Source organism: Falco cherrug, chromosome 1 (assembly GCF_023634085.1).
Source record: "Falco cherrug isolate bFalChe1 chromosome 1, bFalChe1.pri, whole genome shotgun sequence".
Taxonomy (NCBI): domain Eukaryota; kingdom Metazoa; phylum Chordata; class Aves; order Falconiformes; family Falconidae; genus Falco; species Falco cherrug.
In genome coordinates this window covers 110939197-110959574 of record NC_073697.1, presented here as the reverse complement: position 1 = coordinate 110959574, position 20378 = coordinate 110939197, and the positions used below count along the sequence as shown (strand labels likewise).

Genomic DNA, 20378 nt, shown 5'->3' with positions numbered 1-20378 from the left:
GCAAAGTGGCGTTTGCAATTTCAGTTATTAATAGAGAGCAGCTACTCTGGCTGAAGGACCCTGCGTGAATGTCTCACTATGCCCAGATTCTGCCATTGTTTTAATATGAAGCGACTCATGGAGACAGAGTTGGGTCTGTGCAGGTCTGATAAATCATATTGTGGTAGCCCATGATTTTATTATTTTTTCATTTGTGTTTGTCGCTACATAATTTCCTTGATTTTCTCAACCAAAAACAATTTTCAAATACAGACCAGTTTTCTAATTTATTTTGACCCTTACCTCCTCAGTACTGCTGCTTTTTCTCATTTTTTAATGATACTGTTTTTTTATTTCTGCCATCTCCCTACACAGCATAATGAAATACTTAAGTCATGTCCTTCAAATAATACTGTGTTTTCTCTGTGACGTTACATAGCATGCATGAAACTGGGTTAAGTTCCTATTGCAGTGACACTAGTCATGCTTTATTGTTGTTGCACTTCACTGTTGAAGTTTTAATTTGATGCAGTGAAATGCACAAGGATATACATCTTGTACCTGGTGTAACTACCCACAACTGAACAAGGGCACTAGGGAATAAAAAAAAATACAGCACTAGGAAAGATCAAAATGTGTTTTAATATTTAGTTCCTGTAATTACTATGAAAATACGTGGTTCAGTGTTGAAAATATGTGGTTCAGTGTTGTGGGCTTTGTTTCCTCACTATTGCATTATGCCCATGCATCAGGAGTGGATTTGCCTGGGGAGATACTGAGCCCAGTAAAGCTCCTTCTCCTTTCTAAGAAAATAATTGATAGTATACATTGTGTAGCAAGTTAGTACAATATTAACTTTCAGAAATATAGAGGCTGGGTATGGGCTGTCAGTCATTCTTGAGAGCAGTGGTAAACAAGGTCACTGCCTGTCCCATGTGATTGCTTGTGTAATCAGCCATTCCTCTGACTCTTCCTTTTTCATCAACTGCTTTTAAAATAATTTTCCTATGTGCTGCCCTTCTGTTTTGTTTTCTTTCCTTTCAGTTATGACTTGAATTTTGTTACTTGTTTTGTGAATAAGATGTTCTAATTAATACAGTGTTTCAATTTAGAGAAGCTGTGGGAATAAGAAAAGAATGATAGCAAAATACTTATATAGATTTCCACAAGATAAAACAAGTGAATGTATGTCAGATTTGAAGCCTTTGGTTCAGATTATTTCCTCCAGATTTTCAGAATATCAGAAATAATTTTTTGATCTGTGCGATCTTTGAAAGCTGATCTTCAGTAGAGCTGTGGACACACGTATCCTTGTAGGACTCCATATATTAAATGACCGTACTGTCTCACTCATGTCAGACTCTGGACATGGCAGCTAAATTTTCATTCCGTTTTCTGGAGGACTTGCATCACAGTGTGCAAAACACAGGGAAACAGTGTAGTGGAAGTTAAAAAGAAGCATGGGAAAAGAGTGATTGAAGGACAACAGGAGAAGGCAGTGTTAAGACTGGAAAGTTAACTTATGGAGAAGGGAATTCTTTGATGGAAAGGGCTGTGAGAAACAAATAACGGTGAGAGAAATGACAGCGCTGAAGGAAGCTACATGGTGGAGAACTGGCCGTATAATGCAAGTATATTGGAAGATTTCTTTCCTAGTACCTGTTAAGAAAACCTTTCTCAGACTGTTCCTTTCCATTGAAATACTGGATGATTCCTTTCCAAGTCATGCTAAAGCCTACCAGAATATATGAAACATTCTTTATTTGTCTCTGATAGGAAAATAATAATAATATTGTCCGTGATTCTGAAAATCATGTTGATAATTTTGTGAGGGTACTGATTTTTTTTTTATTCATTCATTTATTTATTCATTTATTTATTCATTCATTCATTTATTTATTTTATTTATTTATTTATTTATTTATTTATGGCAACAAAGTTGTTATATTAATACAGAGGACAGTCAGTAGTAGACAGTAATATAAGAGGTGCAGCATGTCTGGGCAGCCAGAAGCCCATTTGGGTTTGACAGGTACTGATTAGGATTTGTGGAGCAAGCTAATAGTCTATAAAATATGGACAAAATTTCTGCAGACCTCTTGTACCACAGGAGGCTACAATACCTGGTTTAGACATGGGCAAATTGGAGGATGCGTGCTGTTATCCTTACAACATTCTGTGGTTGTCTTAAGTGCATTCCTTTGGGCCAGAAAAGGCTGTGGTGTTTCTAATGAGGACCTTGAAGCATCCAGGGATTTCACCAAGACTTTTGGATATGCAAGAAATTTAGGTTGAAGCTTAAGGGACCAAACTGCTCACAAACTAGGAGGAAGAAAGGGTAGTAAAGCTAGGCACTGATGTTCCCACAGGTGCTCCCAAGTTAAAACAAAATCTCAGGTCTATAGTTCCCTTTCCTGGCCCAGACAGAAGAGGATAGATAAAATTTGGAAATACAGACATGAGTATTAAATCTCATGTTGACCTTGAGCTATAGATTAAACTTTGCGTCGTGAGAGATCTAGAGTACTTTGTACTTGATTAACATATATTTGTAAACAGTATGGGATTTTGATTGATCTTTAGTATCTAAACATTACATCATAATTAACAACAAATCCAGAAATATATTATAAATACATGAAATAATAGTACATTAACCTAAAGGACAGCAATAAATTGCAACGCTTAGCATAAACTTGAAAACCACTAATGGGCCACTGTGCAGTTTGTTTATATTATAAGCAGTCAAGAACTCTGTAATATACAATAACAGCGTGGAGGAGAACAGCAAGTCTGATGTGATAATTTACTTTTTTTTTTTTTTCCCATGGACACTCACAGCTGATTTTTTGAAGTAATTCCTGAGACTGCTGTAATGAGCATTCTCTTTTACAGGCTGGTCCACAGCTTTCTCCCAGGTGTACTGGAAAGTTACGGACATCTTTGCATTGCACAGATGGATTTGGCTCTTTTGATGAACGTATTTAATTCATGCCATTGTATGAAATTGGAAATATTCTCTGAATTACCTTCTTGAACTGTCTGTGGTACTGCTACTCATCGTTCATCTGTGAAAGACAAATGAGGCCATTTGTGAGACTGGTAGCAGATAGGTGGAAGTACTGCATGTGTAATGGTAGCTTCCAAAATACTTTTTGTCACTGCTCAGTAGGGTTTCATAGCTGTATTCCTATAAATCTTAACTCATTTCACACTCATCTGTCAACACTTTTTTCCTTGTTACTACTGAGTGTTAAAACCCTTTTTGTTCTCTGCCTCTGTGGTTTCAGCCGTATTTTAAGTAGTCACGACTTTGATGCCCACGCTCTTAACTGCAGCAAGTGTTTGTGATCGTTATTTTAAAGGGAATGTTTTGGATTACGTTGTTCCAAACTTTCTTCCTGAAGATCAGGAATACTTTTTAATGTTTACATTGAGAAAAAACATCCTGCAGTGATTGTTTCCCCATTTCTTGCTTTGTGTTGTCATATGCCAGGGCTGCTGTGTGCGTTTTTAGAACAACGTGATCCTAAGGATGAGTACTGAAAACTGAGTATTCGTATAGAAACATACACATTTATGTTATGCAGTACTGTGAGATGCAGTTTTTCTGTATCATCTCACAGAAACGTCCTCTAAAAATGCTGTACCAAATAACATAAGAGAGGGTACGTGGTCGATGTGAGTGGAAGCACTGGTTTAAAGCGTTTAGCTGTGAAATCAGTTGAAGTGCAGGAGTGAAGAGATTGAAGAGGCACAGGCGGCCCGTGTCGCTCCTGTAAGTGCAGCTCAGAGGTGTCAGTTCGCAGGGAGGCTGGCGAGGTCCCTTGCAGATGGCTGTGGGCTGAGGGCAGAATGCCCTGCGGGCGGGAGTGTGGCACTGCGGAGCAAGACAGAAGGCGGCTTGCGCTGGAGGGGTGGAGTGAGTGAGCAGAAGAGGGAAGAGAAAGGAAGAGAAAAGCTGTTTTCTGGAGGCTGGACAGAGAGGTGCCGTTAGAGATCAGGAAGGGAATTTAAAGCTGGATCTAAAACGAGTACCAAATATTTTTGCAAACAGTGATGCGTTCAGAGGGGTCACGACCAATGGCAAACATGGCCTTTCTTGACGTTATTGGAAAACAGGGCTTTTGATGGGATTGGAATTATATTCCAACAGCCTTAATGACTTTCTTATATTGGTGATCTTTATTGTAACTGAGAATAGCAATTTGTATACGGTTCTTACCAGTATACGGTTTCTGACCAGTAGAAATTGCCTCCTTACGTTTGGTTTCTGACCAGTAGAAATTGCCTCCTTAAACAGCAAGCATTTAAATACTCTTGGTGCCATAGTTTTTCTCTGACTCCATGGCTTTGGGGTTTCTTTTTTTGGCTCTTGTTAATCCCTGTGGGGTCTCTAATCCTTTTTGAGCAATCTATTAAGGTGAAACACTTTGTAGGCAAACTAGGAGCTCTAAGTGCTTTATGTCTTTATGTGTCTTTATGTCAGTAATACCAGAATCACTGAAAGTGCAAAACCTCTCAGATTTTGGGGAGATTGTTTAGCTGTATCATTAGCAGATCATTTGGGTATGTCACTGTGGTTGAAAAGAGCAGGTGTGTAGCCCTGTTTTTTAGTTTATCTATGTAATGTTGATGAAGCATTTTTTGTCGTGACAGTCTGTCAGCCAAATATCTTGTCACAAGTCACAAGACTTAAATCCTTTTTTTATCTCAAAGGCTTCAGGGCTCAGTTGGAAACTTGCACTTTGATGAATACTTGCTGCTTTTGTCTGGAATAGCTGGAGTGCATTTCTGGAATATTTGTCAAGATTTTATCAGTGTTTACTCCAATTTGAGTACCTAGTGTATTGTAAAACTGGCTTCAGTGAAATCTTAAAGAATTTTATTTAGTTTATGCTGTTTAATAATATAATGAAAACTAATCCTTCGTCTGTATGTTTGTTTGCTGTGTTAAATCCCACTTGCGTACGTGGTTCTTTTTAGTCAGCTTTTACCTTTAAAAACATTTTTGGCAGAATTGTTTTAGGATTATTTTTTTCCTCTGATAAATCATGTTAACCTAGACTACTTGTTTTCTTGAGTTGTCTGCCAGTACGGTGTTGGAAACAAACTTTAATCTCTCTTTTAAAGCATTCCGTCAGGAACAAGAATTTGCTTTCCATCAAAGCATTGTTTAAGGCACACTTAAAAGAGAATTAAATGCTTCTGGACTTTGTATTTGAGATCTATGGAAGGAATAACTATAGCAGAAAATATTTAACTGTATTTTTGTATTTGCTTCACAACTGACCATTTTAAGGTAAAGTAAGACTTGTGTTTCTCAAGTGGTCGATAAGTACTTGTATGCGTAAGACTAAATCTAACTGGAGCCTTTCCGGGGGACTCTTAATAGCTGATTAGTAAAGATTGTCTTGTGTGAAATGGAGTGGGTTTATACAGAGATATGGCCAAAACTGTTTGGTTTCTTCTTGACAAAATTTTAAATCCAAAGAGCATACGTCCAGGGATGCCTGGATGAATGGTGGTCCCACGGAGGGACACGCTGATAGCAGCAGGATTAGAGACCATTGCAGACAGCTTTTGAAAATACTGGGCATTGATTTTTAGCTTGCTAAGTTATACAGGACACGGTATTTCTGTTGACTTAAAATACAGTTTTGAGTGCCAGTATTTGTCAAAATTGGGCCCAGTGGTGAGATCTCTTTTCTTCTCATTCCGACCTTTTCCCCTTTCTGGGTAATCTCTAAAAATTAAAGTAAACAAGCAAATAACAAAGCATGTAATTGAAATTATTTCCAAACTCTTTTTAGAACTAAATTCTATTTGAAAATTACACCAAGCTCTTGTGGCTTTCTGTAGTACTTTGCAACATGGTTTGTTTTCATAAGTTCAGGCCTGTTGAAAAGAAAAATCTCAGAATATTTTGAAAAGTACACGGAATTTGGAACTGGGTATTATACTGCAGCTTGTATATATTGAGTACTAAGTTCATTGGTGTATATGCCAGTATTCAAGTTAGGCGTGTATCAAGTTTTTATTCACATTTCCAATTTAGCTTTGTGTCTGTTTAAAACATGACAGTCTTATTTCCTTTTAGAGGTGTGTATGTTGGTGACTACATTCCCATTTCACTCCTCTGTTTTCCAGGTACAGGATATCTCCTTCAGCCATGACTGTCGCTGGGTTGTGGTCAGCACGCTTCGTGGCACTTCTCATGTTTTTCCTATCAATCCTTATGGTGGCCAACCTTGTGTCCGAACACACATGTCACCCCGGGTGGTAAATCGCATGAGCCGATTCCAAAAGAGTGCAGGGTTGGAAGAGATCGAGCAAGAGCTGACATCTAAGCAAGGAGGACGCTGTAGCCCTGTTCCAGGCCTGTCAAGCAGCCCGTCTGGCTCACCGCTCCATGGTAAATCCCTTTTTTACTTCTTTTTCTTCCCCTTACATTGTTCAGAAACCCTTCCTCTTGAGTTGTTAATGCCCATATCCTCTAAGATGTTTCAGTACTTGCTTGCTGTGTAGCTGCCTGACTCAAAAAGATTTTTTTCCTACATACCTTTGGAGATGCTGGCCTAAAGATCCCCATAGTCTTCCAGCTTCACAACAGAAATACTGATTTTACTGGAGATCACAAGAACTGATTTGATTCATTCTGTTTGCCCATGTAGTTTGTGCCACCAACAAATGAGTTTCACAAAATAAGGTGCTGCATGTATTGTGCAAAAATATGTAATGTATGCAGATATTATAGGAATGAGCCAAGGTACAAATACTTCAGAAAGATAGTTCTAGTTTTGCAGCTTGCTTAAGTAAACTATGCTATCACAGATGTGTTAATAATTTCCACACTAAACTGAAAGTTTTGGGGTCTTCAGGTTTCGTTTCCGGCTAGCACGTGGTCAGTAATCTGGTCTATATTCAAATGCAGTTACCTAAATTTCTCACTGCTCGTCAACCTCGATCATGAAGCACATCTGGATGTCCACAGTAAATACTGTTTGAGGAGAAATATGGAAGCTAGGCAATGTGAAGTTAAAGGCGTAGACTTTTGACCACGTTTGTGTGTGTGAGCAATGTGACAAATAATGAACAAAGGGAAAAAAAATTGTAAGAACTGATCTGCACGTCATACTGCCGTGGTGGATGTGCTTTGGAGAAGCTAAAAGAACATGAAGAGGGGCTTCTAAAAAAAGGTTCAAAAATCATCATTGTCCCAGCTTCTTCAGTTTCGTCTTTGCCTTTCTTTTTGCCCTTCTCTTTCATGATGTCTGTACTAGAAGCTGCTTTGTTTGGACTGAGGATTTGCTGCATCCTTACCCCTCCTTTCTATGGGGAGTCAGTCACAGCTTCCATTGAAGGGAAGGTTTAAATAGCAGTTGGGTACGGACAGCCACCCTTTCCAGTCTGAGAGTATTAAAAATGGCAAGGAACAGTTCCTGTGCCCTAATTATGAGTTGGATTAGAAGCACTTGTGAAAGCCCAACTATGTGCTGTCATAGTCTTTGCTGCTATAGAGAGAACCTTTGTGGGATTTCTGAATCAAAGGAACATTTTAATGACTTGATGATTATTAAGGGAACCAGACTTGTCTCAGAAGAAGCCTGTGTATTTTCTCCTTTCTTTGGACTTTCCTAAACAAAGTTTTCTGCATAGCTGTTCTGGAGCCATGCTCTTCTGCCTGGAGCCACTGGAAGGCACCCAAAATGCAGTCTGTAGTTTCCTCCTCCTTGGAGACATTTGTGTATCTACCATTTTACTTTCTAACTCATCGTTGTACAGCAGCTCAGCATGTCAGGCTTGAGACGGGCTGGGGAGTGCTGTAAAGGTTTGCTGTGGCACATCCGATCCCTTTTAACTGTTGACATCATGTAGAGGAGAGGAAGGAACTATCAATTTGTGTAGCTTTCATCCAACCAATTCTGTTTTCTGTCAAGGGAAATGGCAGTAAGTTGTTGCCTTTACAGTACTCTTAGGTATGTTTGAAGTTTTGAATAGATTTGACACACTTTTTTTAGGAAGAAACAGCAGTTTCATTTTCTCTAGGATCCTCAGGGGTGGACAGATTTTCTAGGTAGGAGAAAGACATGCATAGATGAGTTACTGAGAGAAAGGCAGTAACATTTATGGGAGCATCTCAAGAGTTTTAAGGCTTCAGTTCTCAAGTGTCTGTCTTGATATATAATAAATCAGATTTTTTTCAAGATCTTTGTGCAGTTATCATTGCCTGAAAATTAGCTCTGTTTAAACAGTTAGCACCGTTTGAAGGCTGCACATGAACGCCAAGAATTAAGGCAGAGAATAAAACCTTAGTTTTTGGAGAACTTCATGCAGATTAGGCTCATCACGTTCTCACAGTGTAGAAGGACTTGAAGCTGGGCACGCAGTAAAGCTGTGTATTAGCAACTTGCAAACCTTCATAAGAAAATTTTCCATGAGGAATTTGTGGGGATTGTATGGAGGAGTTAGGAGAGTTGTCTTTAAAAATAAAATAAATTTAGTTTTAAATAATCAATTTGGTAAAATGTTGTAATGTTTTCAGTAATATTATTGTTGCTTTTTCATTTCAGTAATCTTTCAGCTTACCTGGCTGAAGGCAGGCAGGATATCGAACCATATTGTATGCCTTTTATAAAAAGCCATTTATTATCAACTTGGAAAAAAACCCACTAAAATTAACAGTGACTTTCAGTGGAGGGATTTTGTGTGCATGTGTAGCAGCTGGATTAGCCAGAGACCAGTGATTATTTTAATTTGTGAGCTAAGATGTGTTTACTCAGATTGTAACAGCTCTTTATCATATCATATTATAATGTTTATTTTTTGTTGTTTGGAGGAGTTACGGTGGTCTGGTGACAGGAGAGTAGACTAGTATTCAGAATGGAAAAGAGCGGTTCTGGGTTTAATTCTTTGCTTTACTTTTAACTCATCTGTGACCCCTAGTAAATTTTATTCAGCTGATTTTGTCTATCAGCTTTCTACTATGTAACAAGAATAACAATCTGTGTTCCCGGTGTGTGGAATTACTTTAATTTTGTAGTTTTCTTCAAGAAGAATAACTTATTTTCCTTAATCATCCCTCCAAATGCAGCTGATTATAATGGAAATAAAGCCAAAGAGGATGTCCTGGAGAACACCAGTATTACACTGGGACAAATTGTTGATTAGGTAACAGATTGGGAGAAGATGGTGATAAACTGGTTTTATCGCTGGAGAATTTCTTTTCTATGGAGTCATGTCATTATGATTTTCCTGTTACGTCCTTTGTAATCTAGGAAAGTTTCAAGAAACCTTGAGTTAGAAAAACTGCTGTTAATCCTTCTGCTAATGTTTTTCGCATTACAACAGCGTTGCTACAAGCTTAGGCCGGAAGACCGGACTTCTGTGAGTGAAGTGCTTGCTTATTATCTTCTTTCTTGGTTAGCAATTGCAACCTCTTGATGCTAACTTGTGATTAGCTGTTGTTCTTGTAAATATTTTCAGAGTTCAAGCTCTGTAATATTTTTCTCGCTTGTTTTTTAACTCCTAGTTTCAAAATGAAACTGTTTGCTATGTATATAGTAGCCAGGCAATCTATTTACATTTTGTTCAGAGTACCCTAGGAACTGTTTACCCGCACAATGTAAGCCTTTACTGGGGGTGGGGATGGGGATGATTTCATTTCCAAATGAATCATAGTTTGGCTTTGTTCTGTTTAGCAGAATGAAGTAAACTGTTAAAAAGAGGATGATAAAAAGATATTTCCTTTGCACCTTTTATAGCTAACACAGATTTTGTTTAGGCTATTCTGTCTGGTAATCCAGCGAAGTTATATTTTTGTCATTCTGTTGGATTGCCAGAGTGTGTGTCAGTAATATTGGAGTTAGGTTGGGATCCTTTTATGGGCTTTTACTATTATAAGACTATTACGACATCAGTTGGTTGTGGGGCTGAACATTAGGGTAGAATGTGGCCTTATGTGACCTTCTTACTTGTATAAAATGGGGCTTATGGTACTTACCTGTCTCACAGGTACACTGTGTGGATTCGTGGATGAGTAGTTACAACAGAACTATGTCCTGGATTCTGCAAACGTATCCCATGTTATCTTCAGGACACCTATATGTGAATAGCAAGGAGCATTTAGCTATAAAAATGTAATGCTTTACTTGGAAAATTGAAAGCTATATATAACACTTACTATTTTTACTCTGCAAATTAAAATTCACGCAATGTTATTAGCATTGCTTCTTGCACCACCAGTAAGTTAAAGTCTCTCTAGCTCTATGCGGAGGATTTTTCTGTTGTTGACTGCAGGAATTTCTACTATCGGAACAAACAGTAATACAGTAAGTTAAGCGCACATTGGGCCTATAGCTACACATCCACACCTACTGAAAACATTCAATAATTACATGATACTCTCTGAATTTGTCCAGTCATTTTGTTAGGGACTGAAGTATTTATTTGGATGGTGGAGTTTTGCCAAAAGACCATTCATAATATGCAGTGGTTCTGATTCAGATTTAATACCTATGCTGAAATGCAGCACATAAATCTAGAATTATGAAAAAACATGTCGTTCTGTATATATTGTGTTGAGACTTTTATTTAGCTCTTTATAAATATTTAGTGTAGCACATTTCATTGCAAAATCTTTTTTGATTTTAAAAACCAGGAAGGTTTTCCTCTCACTTTTTCTTCATTTGTCACAATCACAACACGATTAAAATCCAAGCATCAAGCTAGAAGTTTGATAAACATGCAGTGTGGGATGCTTTAAATATTTTCATGTTACTTTTCACTATTTCCCAGAGTGAAACTCCTTTTACTAGAAGAATTCTTATGGGAAAGCAGAGTTGAAAGGACTGACATCATCAACCCTTCCTGAAAAACAGATTGGTTTCCTTTAAGTAACACTCACTTAAGAAACCACCTATTTAGAGAGAGGCAGACAAAAATAGTTTCAAAGAAAATTAACTGTATAATAACTTAAAGCACTGGAGGGCAGTTCCTTTCCAGAGTGTAACTCGAGGGCTGCTGCTGTAAACATGAGTTGAAAACAGTTGTTTGAAAATTCTCTATTAAGCTTTAATTTTTCTCTTTGTAAACTCCAGCTTCACCGGACAGAAAATAGTTTCTAGAAATGTATAGATACAGCTGCAGGATAGGCACCATTTTTTTTAATGTGCTTTTAATATTCCTATTTGTTTAGTCACTCTGCTCTTCCACAGCATCACACAAGGCTATGTTTTTATTTAAACGTCCTTTCAAATAATTTCTTTCCCAGCTTCGCCCAGAAGTCTAAATTTGTCTGTAAATGCTTATTCCCCCCCGCCCCCCCGCTCCGCCCCGCCCCGCCCCCTCCCCCCCCGCAGGCCGGGGCCGGCCGGCAGGGGGCGGTCTCCCCCCGCCGTGCCGCCGCCCGGCCTCGCCGCCCCTCCCGCCAGCCCTAATTCCATCCGGGAGACTTTTGTGTCGCGACTCAAGCTCGCAACAGGCTGCCTCTGGGGAGCCACCGGCCCTGGGAGCCTGGAGGAGCCGTGTCGCCGTGTCGCTTGGGGCTAGCGCTGGGTCTGGCAGCGCCGGGCTGGGCGCGACGGTCTGCAGGGGCTTCGCCAGCCGAAGCGATCCTGTGGTTATATCCCCAGCGCTTCTTGTGTAGCGGTGACCCTGCAGAGCCTCCTCAGGGTGCTCCTGCTGGCTTGGTGACAGGGGGGAGACACCTCCCAAAGCGTGGGGATGGTAGTGGGCCACCTGCCTTCCTCACGCAGGGACTGTTGGCTCTCAGGCCCCTCACAGCCCCTCTGGCAGGGGCTGCCCGGCCCCTCACAGCCCCCCAGGCAGGGGCTGCCCACCCGGCCCCTCACAGCCCCTCACAGCCCCCCAGGCAGCGGGCCGTCCAGACCAAGCCGCCACTCCCCGAGTTCGTGCCCGCATTTGAAGTTTCTCTTCATGTTTTTAAGGCAGTTGGGAAATTCTTACTTTTTTTTTACCTGGTGGTAATTCTGCTAACGACTATTGGAGACCATTACTTCCTCATGGAAAGGTTGCAGGGCAGTGCGAGGGCTCATGGCAGTGGAAGGGCTGCACAAGGCCCCCGAGCCAGCAGTTACAGCAGCCCCCGATGACACAAGGGAGAGCAGGTACGAGCAGCTGACCCTGAGCACCAGCTTTGGTACTGGTCAGGAGCTTGCTGGTTGTAAATGAGCTGTGGTTTTAAGCTCCCTCCCCCCCCCCCCCCAACCCCTTTCTATTTTTTTTTGTAATGGATGGGAGAATCAGTGGAGTGAAAGAAGTGGGTGGTATATCTAGGATAGTTTCTGAAGTGGAAGAAAAAGATCCATTCCCTTCAGATAAGTAGGGAAGTAGACTGATAAATTCTGTCACAAGGGAAGTTTGTGTCTGTACATAAAGTGTTTTAGAAGTGGGCTTTTGTAAACAGTGTAGATTTGAGACTGGGGCAAATGTACGTCTGCCTTTAGATTTGAAAAAGGAGTTGCGAGTATTCCAGATAAATTGAAAATTGAAGGAGACTGACATCAGAAGGGAATTACGGTTCTTGAGATATGAATTGTAAAAATATAGGGCTGAGTGATTTAGCCCAATGAATACAGCAGCCAAAGCAAACTGTTCCAGAAAGACTGTGGGTAGGCAGGTGGAGGGGAAGTAATAGGTAGTGCACAGGAGACCGCGATGTCAACGATGGATCGTGAGGTGAAAGGAAGGTGGAAGGCAGAGAGGAGTTGGATTACCACAGATGTGAGCGTCCCACTGAAGTTTTCCTGTCAAGATGGATGATTTCAGTCTTGGTAACATCAAACTGAAGAGAATTTCTATAGGGTCAAGTGTTGATGTGTCAGAGGCATGCACTGAGGGAGTCCAAGGAGAAATAGTAACTGGATTTTTAAGTGTTTCGCTGAAAATGGCTTAATAAAATGACATTTTGGGATTCTATTGTTATTTCAACTGTTCCCTCAATTACTTCCTCTTAATATACAGGAATATACAGAAAGATGTTTTTCCATCTGCGAATCTCACCATTTAACCATGTATATAAAGGACAGGCTAGTGTATTTCCTTCTCATACATCATGAGTAATAAAGTCATACTGCATATTACACATGCCTTTTGATAGGATTTTGTAGTTACCAACTGGAAACTGATAAATAGCGACATTAGTGATGTACAAGAAGGAGGGTGCTCAACTGCTTTATGGCTTCTCAAGGTGCTTTATGGCTCTGTGCAGAGGACTGGATACCCTTGTACAGAGCTTGTTTATACCTTGTATACCCTTGCATAGAACAGTGTTTTAAGGGGAAATGAGTGTGATCAGTATAAAAGCTGTCACTGAGAGCGAGCTTTGAAATAACAAGCTGGCTGAAAAGAGTCAGTCGCTGAAGGAGTGATGCGAGGAAGGTTTTCTGAAGGTGTTCCTATCCAAAGCACAAAAGGGGAAAGGCCGGGATTAGGTCAGGAAAAGAGGTCTAGTACAGGGGAGATGGCGTGGTCCAGAAATTTGTTGGTGGGTCAAGGAATGTAAGTGGGTTGAGGGAGCTGCAATCGGTGAAATGACAAAAAGTAGCTTTGCTCACCTGATACAAGCCTGTAATATGTTTGATCAGGAGGTGAGAAAGTAGAATCTAGAGTTTTTCAAGAGACTGTATCAGCTGAAGGAGGAAGTTTAAGTATTGAGGGTGTTGTGTGACAAGTAAGGTTTGGTATGAAGGAAGGTGAAAGCATGTAAAGCTCTGTGTTAGTAACCAGTGAGGGAAAGGAATGGGGACAAGAGCTGGTGGGAACAATCATTTTATCTGATGGACCTGCTGAGTTCAAGCCCAAACACCCTGGCAGTGGCTGTTGTGGGGCACAGCCGTTGTTGAAAGGGAATCCAGGGCTGATCCCTCGTGCCTGCGGTCTGAATCAGATTCCCTGTGTATGTGATTGTGATTGATTACGCAGTAAATGGGTGCTGCCCTTGTTGTCTTTTTTTTTTGTTTATTATTATTAAGTAAGGCATTTAAATCAACCGTGCATTTTTGGTAGTCTGAAAAATGTAAACGCTTCATGGAAAGAGACGTAAGCATTAAGATTGGAAATAAAATATACTTGTATCTTTTAAAAGGTTTATCTTTACCCTTAAACATGCTGATGAGGCTTATTCTTTTTGCTAAGTCTTTGTGGGCTGTTAAAATCAGTTGCTTTTTCCCATCTCAAGGAAATGCATCTTTGACACTTCTCATGACCTGAGTCACGATGCTGTCACAGAGCCAGAAAACATCCTTAACAGTCATGGGTAAAAGAGCAGAGCTGCCGAGGGTGTGTGGTGGGTGGAAGAGGGAGAGAGATTGCTATGGTTTACTTCAGTTCCTATTCTATGGGTGTTTCAGACAAGCCGTTTATTACAATTATGCATGGATATTATTATCAAGTCCTCATACGCAGTGGTTCTCAAGGCACTTTTTTTTTCCCCCCACATAACTAAGGATAAATGCTGTGTATTCAGCCTGGATTGAATTCAGATGCTGTATTTGTGCTAATTGTTGCAGCTAGAGCAAGGGAACATAAGGTGTAGGTAAAAAGGTGGGGGTGAAAAAAAGCCTTAAGATACAGTTTATCATCAGTACTGAGTTCTAATAAGTGAAGCCCTTTTGGTAAGGGGCTGCTATTAAACTTTCCCCGTGTCCTTACCCAGCACAGCTGCATACAGAGGTGTCCTTCCCAGACCAGTCATTTTGCAGTTTCTAAGACAAAGTGACCAGTTTTTATGGCTGTGACATCCCAATACAAAAAAATTAAGTTCATAAAGATCATTTTATTTTGTATCATTTTGAAGAGAAGTCTGAGGCACCAAAATTGTCTAAAGTTCACAAAGCCAAAGCATCTCAAAAGTCATCCGTGAAAGAAAGCTTTGAATTCAAAACTGTTGATATAAATTATGATTGATAGACATGACAAGGAGCAGTAATAGTGCATACTTGTTTTCTCAAGCGCTTCATCACTCACCAGCAGACAGTGTTAGTAAAATTCCCATGTGCAAGAAATTGGAGTAACAGAGTCTTAACTCAGTGCCTAGAAGCTGCCTTGTACGATAACCTCATTAGTGGAGTGTTAAGTCTGAGCTCACATAGTCCTTCTCCTTGGAAGAGTTTGCAAACTCAAGTTCAGTGCTGTGGTAGCTACAGCCATAGCTTCTGGTCCCGAGCTGGCTTATGGCCATGCACCGGGGAGGATGGGCAGTGCACCTTCGCACTTGTTTGCAAAACATTCAGCAGCTATACCTGTAGTAGTTACAAGAAACTCATCTTGCAGTCTTTTAACCTGTGAAGAGGCGAAGGTGCAAGGTCTGGTACAAACAGGATGGGATGTCTGGACCCCACCCTGGCTGTGGCTGGCATTTACTGGCCTTTTAAGAGCAGAAAGGCCAGTTCGGCCGATTTTGCCGGTAACCACCATCTGGAGCAAACCAGCTGAAGTGTTACTGCTGCTGCCTGCTTCATGGCCGTGAAAAGTCTGGAGCCAACAGCTGGCGAACAAGTTTTGTTGTTGGTTTTTACTTCAAGTTTTGTCCATAAATGGACTTGAGCTTTGCACCAACAATATTTTTAGTTAAATAAGTCCTGAAAGATGATTATTATGCCAGACTTGCATGTGTGGTGGTGGAGGGGATGTTTTCTAAGGAAAAGCTTCAAGGCACCTTTACTGTGCAGCTCTTTTTGAGGAGCTTTAGCACAGTAAATTGGTGTCTGTACAAAATGAGGGGGGGAGACGGCAAGGGAAGAAGCAGACATTTGTGTCAGATTTTCAAGGAGACATTTTTTAGACCAGGCAGTTAACGCTGTGTATGTCCCTCGCAGCTGCCGGTAAGAGGTGCCATGGGGCCCTGGGGCACTGGTGCTTCTGGCAGAGGTGGCTTCCTCTCCTTTCTGATTACTCTGGACTGTCAATGTAATTTCTTTTCCATGCAGGGAAAGAAGAAATACCCATGTAGGTAGGTGAAATGGCAAGCCATACATCACTGATTGTGTAAATAAAGGACAGGTTCAAATCCTAGGTATAGCTTGAGGTTTGAACTGTTCTCACATAATCTGTCCTCAGCCGGGGAGAGGTAACGGGCAGCAAAGAGGTTGTAGCAGTTCCTTCTCTCTTCTAACCTTTGCTGAGGAGGTTTTCAGTTATCAGTGGGAGGCTTTGTAACGGAGAGACCAAGTTTTTGAAACCGAAGATAGTAGAAGAAAGAGAAACTTCAGGAGGAAAGGAGCATTATGAGGCCATGTTCGGATTTTGAGTGGATGACACAGATGAGCAGTTGGAAGAGCTGAAGTTGAAGGAGCTTGGGTGAGAGGGCAGAGGACCCTGCCTCCACAGCAGCTGAGACACTTGGACTGGCGCTTGCATGTCTGGGTAGAGTATTCTGACTTACAGGTTCGCCTCTCACCATCACATGCCTTGCCCGGATGCAAATGGAGAGCAAGTTCTGCTTTCTTAGGACAATCATGAGATTTAGTGCAGCTGTGTTTCAAAAGGTTAGATATCAAGCAGTTTTAAACATTGTGAAAATAACTGGCTGCTTTATTTTCTCCCATCTGTTTCAGTGGAATCAAGTTAGTGATAGGTTTTGGACTTGCACCAGTTTAGCTGAGAGAAAAATTTGCTCTAAGTAGCTAGATCATGTGCGTATATGTGCTGTAGGTAGTACATAGTGTTCTTCCTTTAGTGGGTCTACTTGTGTTGGAAATATGGAGGGTCATGGTGTGAAATAAGTCTAAATATGGTAGGATGCTATTCAAGGAAACTGTGATGTACCTTTAATTCAGAAGCAACCGTTAGCTTAAAATAATTAGTTTCCTGACTTTTTCTAGGAAAATGTGTAACATATTACAAAGAAAGATAAAACACGTTTGACTGAATAAAACAAAACTTAAAAAGCCCCCTTTGGCAGCAATTAGTGCTCGTGGTGCTGAGCATGTTTCTCGGGACGCTATTGAGTTTGTCTGTCAAGCTCTTCCAAACGATTTCTGCGAGCCAGCATTGCTTCCGCGGCGTTCTCTGTCCAGGTCACAAGGCAGCGTTTCTCACCAGGGCGCTGCTGTTTCCTCTTCCGACTGTAGTAGATTACAGATTATACTGGAACATGTCTGAGAAAAGGTCAGAAATGAGGGTGAAAGTCTTGGAACCGAAGCTGGGAAGCTTTCCATTCTCATCCGGGAAACTTTTTGTATTGAATAAAAAAGCAAAGCAAAATAAACTACCACAAGCATGACACTTCTGTTTTGCCTGCCATTTTCTGTCTGCCAGTTAGAAAGGGTTTTATTTCCCTTGCATTATATGATTAGCGAATGTTTAGTTGAGGAATCTTCAGTATTACACTAAACAGAAATAATGGCCAAACACAGTTCATTTCTGTGTATCTCGGCCTCCACAGGATTGCATAGCCTGGAGTTACTACACTTTTATTTACCAAACTAAAGATGTTTATATGTAGTGTTAATGTCAGTAGACTACGTGGTACGCTTTGAAATGTGGTCTGTTAAATACTGTAAGATATAAAAGCTAATCAAGTGGGGTTTGAATTTTAATGACGCTGCATTACTAAGCTTTTTGTATTGGAGTAATGGAAGAAAAATGGAAAAAATCAACATAGAATCACTTTAATATGAGGCTGAGAGGTGCTCGATACCACTTTGGTTTTTCATGTAAAGTGTTTAGAGAAACTAAAATCCTTGTGATCATTATTTGCCTACCAGAAAAAAACATCTGGGCCAGGTCCTTTTAGCTTTGTTCACTAACAGGGTGGAATTTCTCTGTGCAGAAGAGGATCCCACAACACTTGAATGGAGGAAATGTGCCATATACAGTTGAAACTGCCAGGGGACATGTAATGGGTAAAATGATTTACTTTCAGTTTGGTAGTAAGTTGGTGTTTGCATCCCTTAGGGTGCGCTTTTGGTTTGAAGCTCGGTTGTGAATTCCTGGATTCCCTTCCCATGTTGAGGCTGTTGCCTGCGCAGATCTGTGGTGCCAATGTATTAGAGCTAGGTTTACATCGGGGAAGAAGTGATTTGGTTGTGTTAATGTGGTACTATGTGTGGACTTGAGAGAAGGACAAAGCCACAGCAGGGCGAGCAGTGGGGCTGTGTCAACGTAATTCTTAGAGGGTCGAATGAAGCGCCTTAGCGTAACAGTGGCTGCCCCGTGCTGTGTTCACAGTGGAGCTCCTGGGGCTGGGGGGAGTGTATCTGCTGCCCTGGGGCTTGGTGTATATTTATGTCATTAGTAGCTGCAAAAATCAGGATGTTTTTCTTCCTCTCTCCTCAGAGATGATCTCTGACAGCAGTGCCCTGAAGTACTCAGTTCAAATGCTGACCAATTTGAAACCTGGCCTGAATTCATCAAGGCTTTTAGTTGATCAGAAGAGGACAAGTTTACTATATTAATTGCTCTCAGTTGGTTGAATGCTTTTTTTATACAGTGTTACAAGCTGGCAAGTCTAGCACCTAGGTGTAGCTTTCCTTTCCTATCCAAAACCACACTTTGAATACTTACAAACATCTGATTTGATCAAATCTTTAAATCCCACATGCAGGCCTTAAGTGTATTCTACAGGTTTTACAACAATTGTAAGTAAAATACCACTGAACAAAACTTGTAGCTGTCAGTAAGTTAACGTTGGGGTGGCGACAGCGGTGGGGACAGCGAGGAGGTTGAGGGCCAAGCCGGACCTGGGAGCTACTCCTGATGGCTTTTCCACAGATGTCCAGCTTTGTCAAAACCCAGTAAATCTTGTGAAGTTTATTTTCCTTATAGCATCTGTGTTTTATAATGGTGCTTTTAATTTGTTTTTCCTTTGTCTGCTGGGATTTCTTTTGTCCGGCACTTCCAGGCCTCCCTTTTTCTCTCTGTGGAAGTGAGTCTGTTAATGATGGCTGGCTTGGGAATACACCCCAGCCAGGCAGGCACGGCAGCCGCTCCCTCCATCCGACAACAAAGCCCATTGTTGTTTTCCTTCTTCACTTTTCTCCTCAACTTAATCCATTTTTTCCTTTGATTATTTGTGGAATAAAATGCCTGGAAATGTGTGGCTTGGGTTTTGGGTGGATGATACCATGGCAGTTTCGTTGCAGACCTTGAGCAAACAGGTATGAAGGCAGAACCAAGCGATTATATTTTCCATGTATCAGGATGCAGCGTTTATCTAATATAATGCTGCACTTGTAAATAAACTTCTGCTGCCTGACTACCAGAGCCACGACATCCTCAGGTTTTTGCAGCTCCCTTAGTAAAATTAATAGATTTACTAGCAGCTTAAATTGAGACATAAGACTTTTTTTTTTCTTTTATGTTTCTCCAATGGGAATTTAAAAGGCTGATTTAGGATTAACTCTAGAAGGTTTTTTGACTCATGTTTAGTCGTGATCCAGAATTTGGACCCTGAGTCTGTAATATTTGAGCAAAAATAATGCAAGTGCTTCCTTCTGCATGTGTCCTGGGCTGTGGCCCAAGCTGGAGAGGGAGCACAGGCAAGTGGGACAATGCTTACAGGGAAAATAAACCTTAGCCTAAACTGGCTTTAATGTATTACTTGCACAGCTCTTGAGCTGTCATCTGAAAATTTCTTTCGTGGCAGCCCGTGGAAAGACAGATACTTAACTGAAAGGATGTGCCTTGCATGGGGTCCTGAGGGCTGCCAAGCTCACGCTCTGGGTGTTGACCAAGGGAAAGTGCCTCCTTGCCTGGGATGATCTGCTGGAAATACTCAGACTGATTCCTAAGAGGGTGTTTGCTGTGAAATTGTGGTGATGATGATTAATTTTCTTTAAATTAATTGCAGTAGAAAATATTCCTTGAATAGTCAGTAGGATGTGATTTGTACATAGCTGTCGGTATACAGCCAAGTTAGCATTTAAAGTTAAATTGTCAGTGCTAAGTGAAGCTGCTCTATTGAAGCAATAATTCCAGGGTTTGATTCCTTATATGCATTTCCTTACAAGAATGAATATATACTGTCCACATGTGGCAAGGTAACTTGAGGACAGGATGCTGCTGTATGAAAAATGTTTGATATTTCTAGCGGACTTAAACTTTGGCTTATTTGTTGCTTGTCCTTTGACAGTGAATCAACAACTGCTTGAGCTGTAGAAATAATGTTGATGCTTGACTGCATTCTTTGTGCTCTTTTGGCCTGCTACGGCAGTCCTGTGTGCACACAACTCCCTTTTACTGCAGGAGGAGTGTCCTGCTGCCGAGGGCTGGAGGAACGGAGGGTGACTTTGTTGAATTTCTGGATTGGTACAGCAGCACCATAAAATTATGGGGTTTTAAAATGACTTATTAAACGTGACGCTGTTTTGCTCCAGTGAAATTCAGCATGCACTGTACAGCCTTTCCTGAAGGCATAGGGAAGGAGCGGCCCTAGT

At 41.0% G+C, this 20378-nt stretch overlaps 1 protein-coding gene and 1 long non-coding RNA gene across 15 annotated transcripts in view; one reads left to right on the top strand and one right to left on the bottom strand.

Moving 5' to 3' along the window:
• BCAS3 (BCAS3 microtubule associated cell migration factor) overlaps positions 1-20378 on the top strand; it is a 370223-nt gene that overhangs the window by 115065 nt on the left and 234780 nt on the right. For all 14 annotated transcript variants that reach the window (XM_055719601.1, XM_055719623.1, XM_055719580.1 and 11 more), the window contains exon 15: positions 6130-6394. In XM_055719601.1, the coding sequence (XP_055575576.1) occupies positions 6130-6394 (265 nt within the window). The remainder of the gene's footprint in view (positions 1-6129; positions 6395-20378) is intronic.
• LOC129736753 (uncharacterized) lies at positions 6601-12101 on the bottom strand. The gene is made up of 3 exons (XR_008733771.1): positions 11958-12101; positions 9983-10080; positions 6601-9253 (listed from the first exon to the last, which is right to left on the bottom strand). It is a non-coding gene; the product is annotated as an uncharacterized LOC129736753 (long non-coding RNA).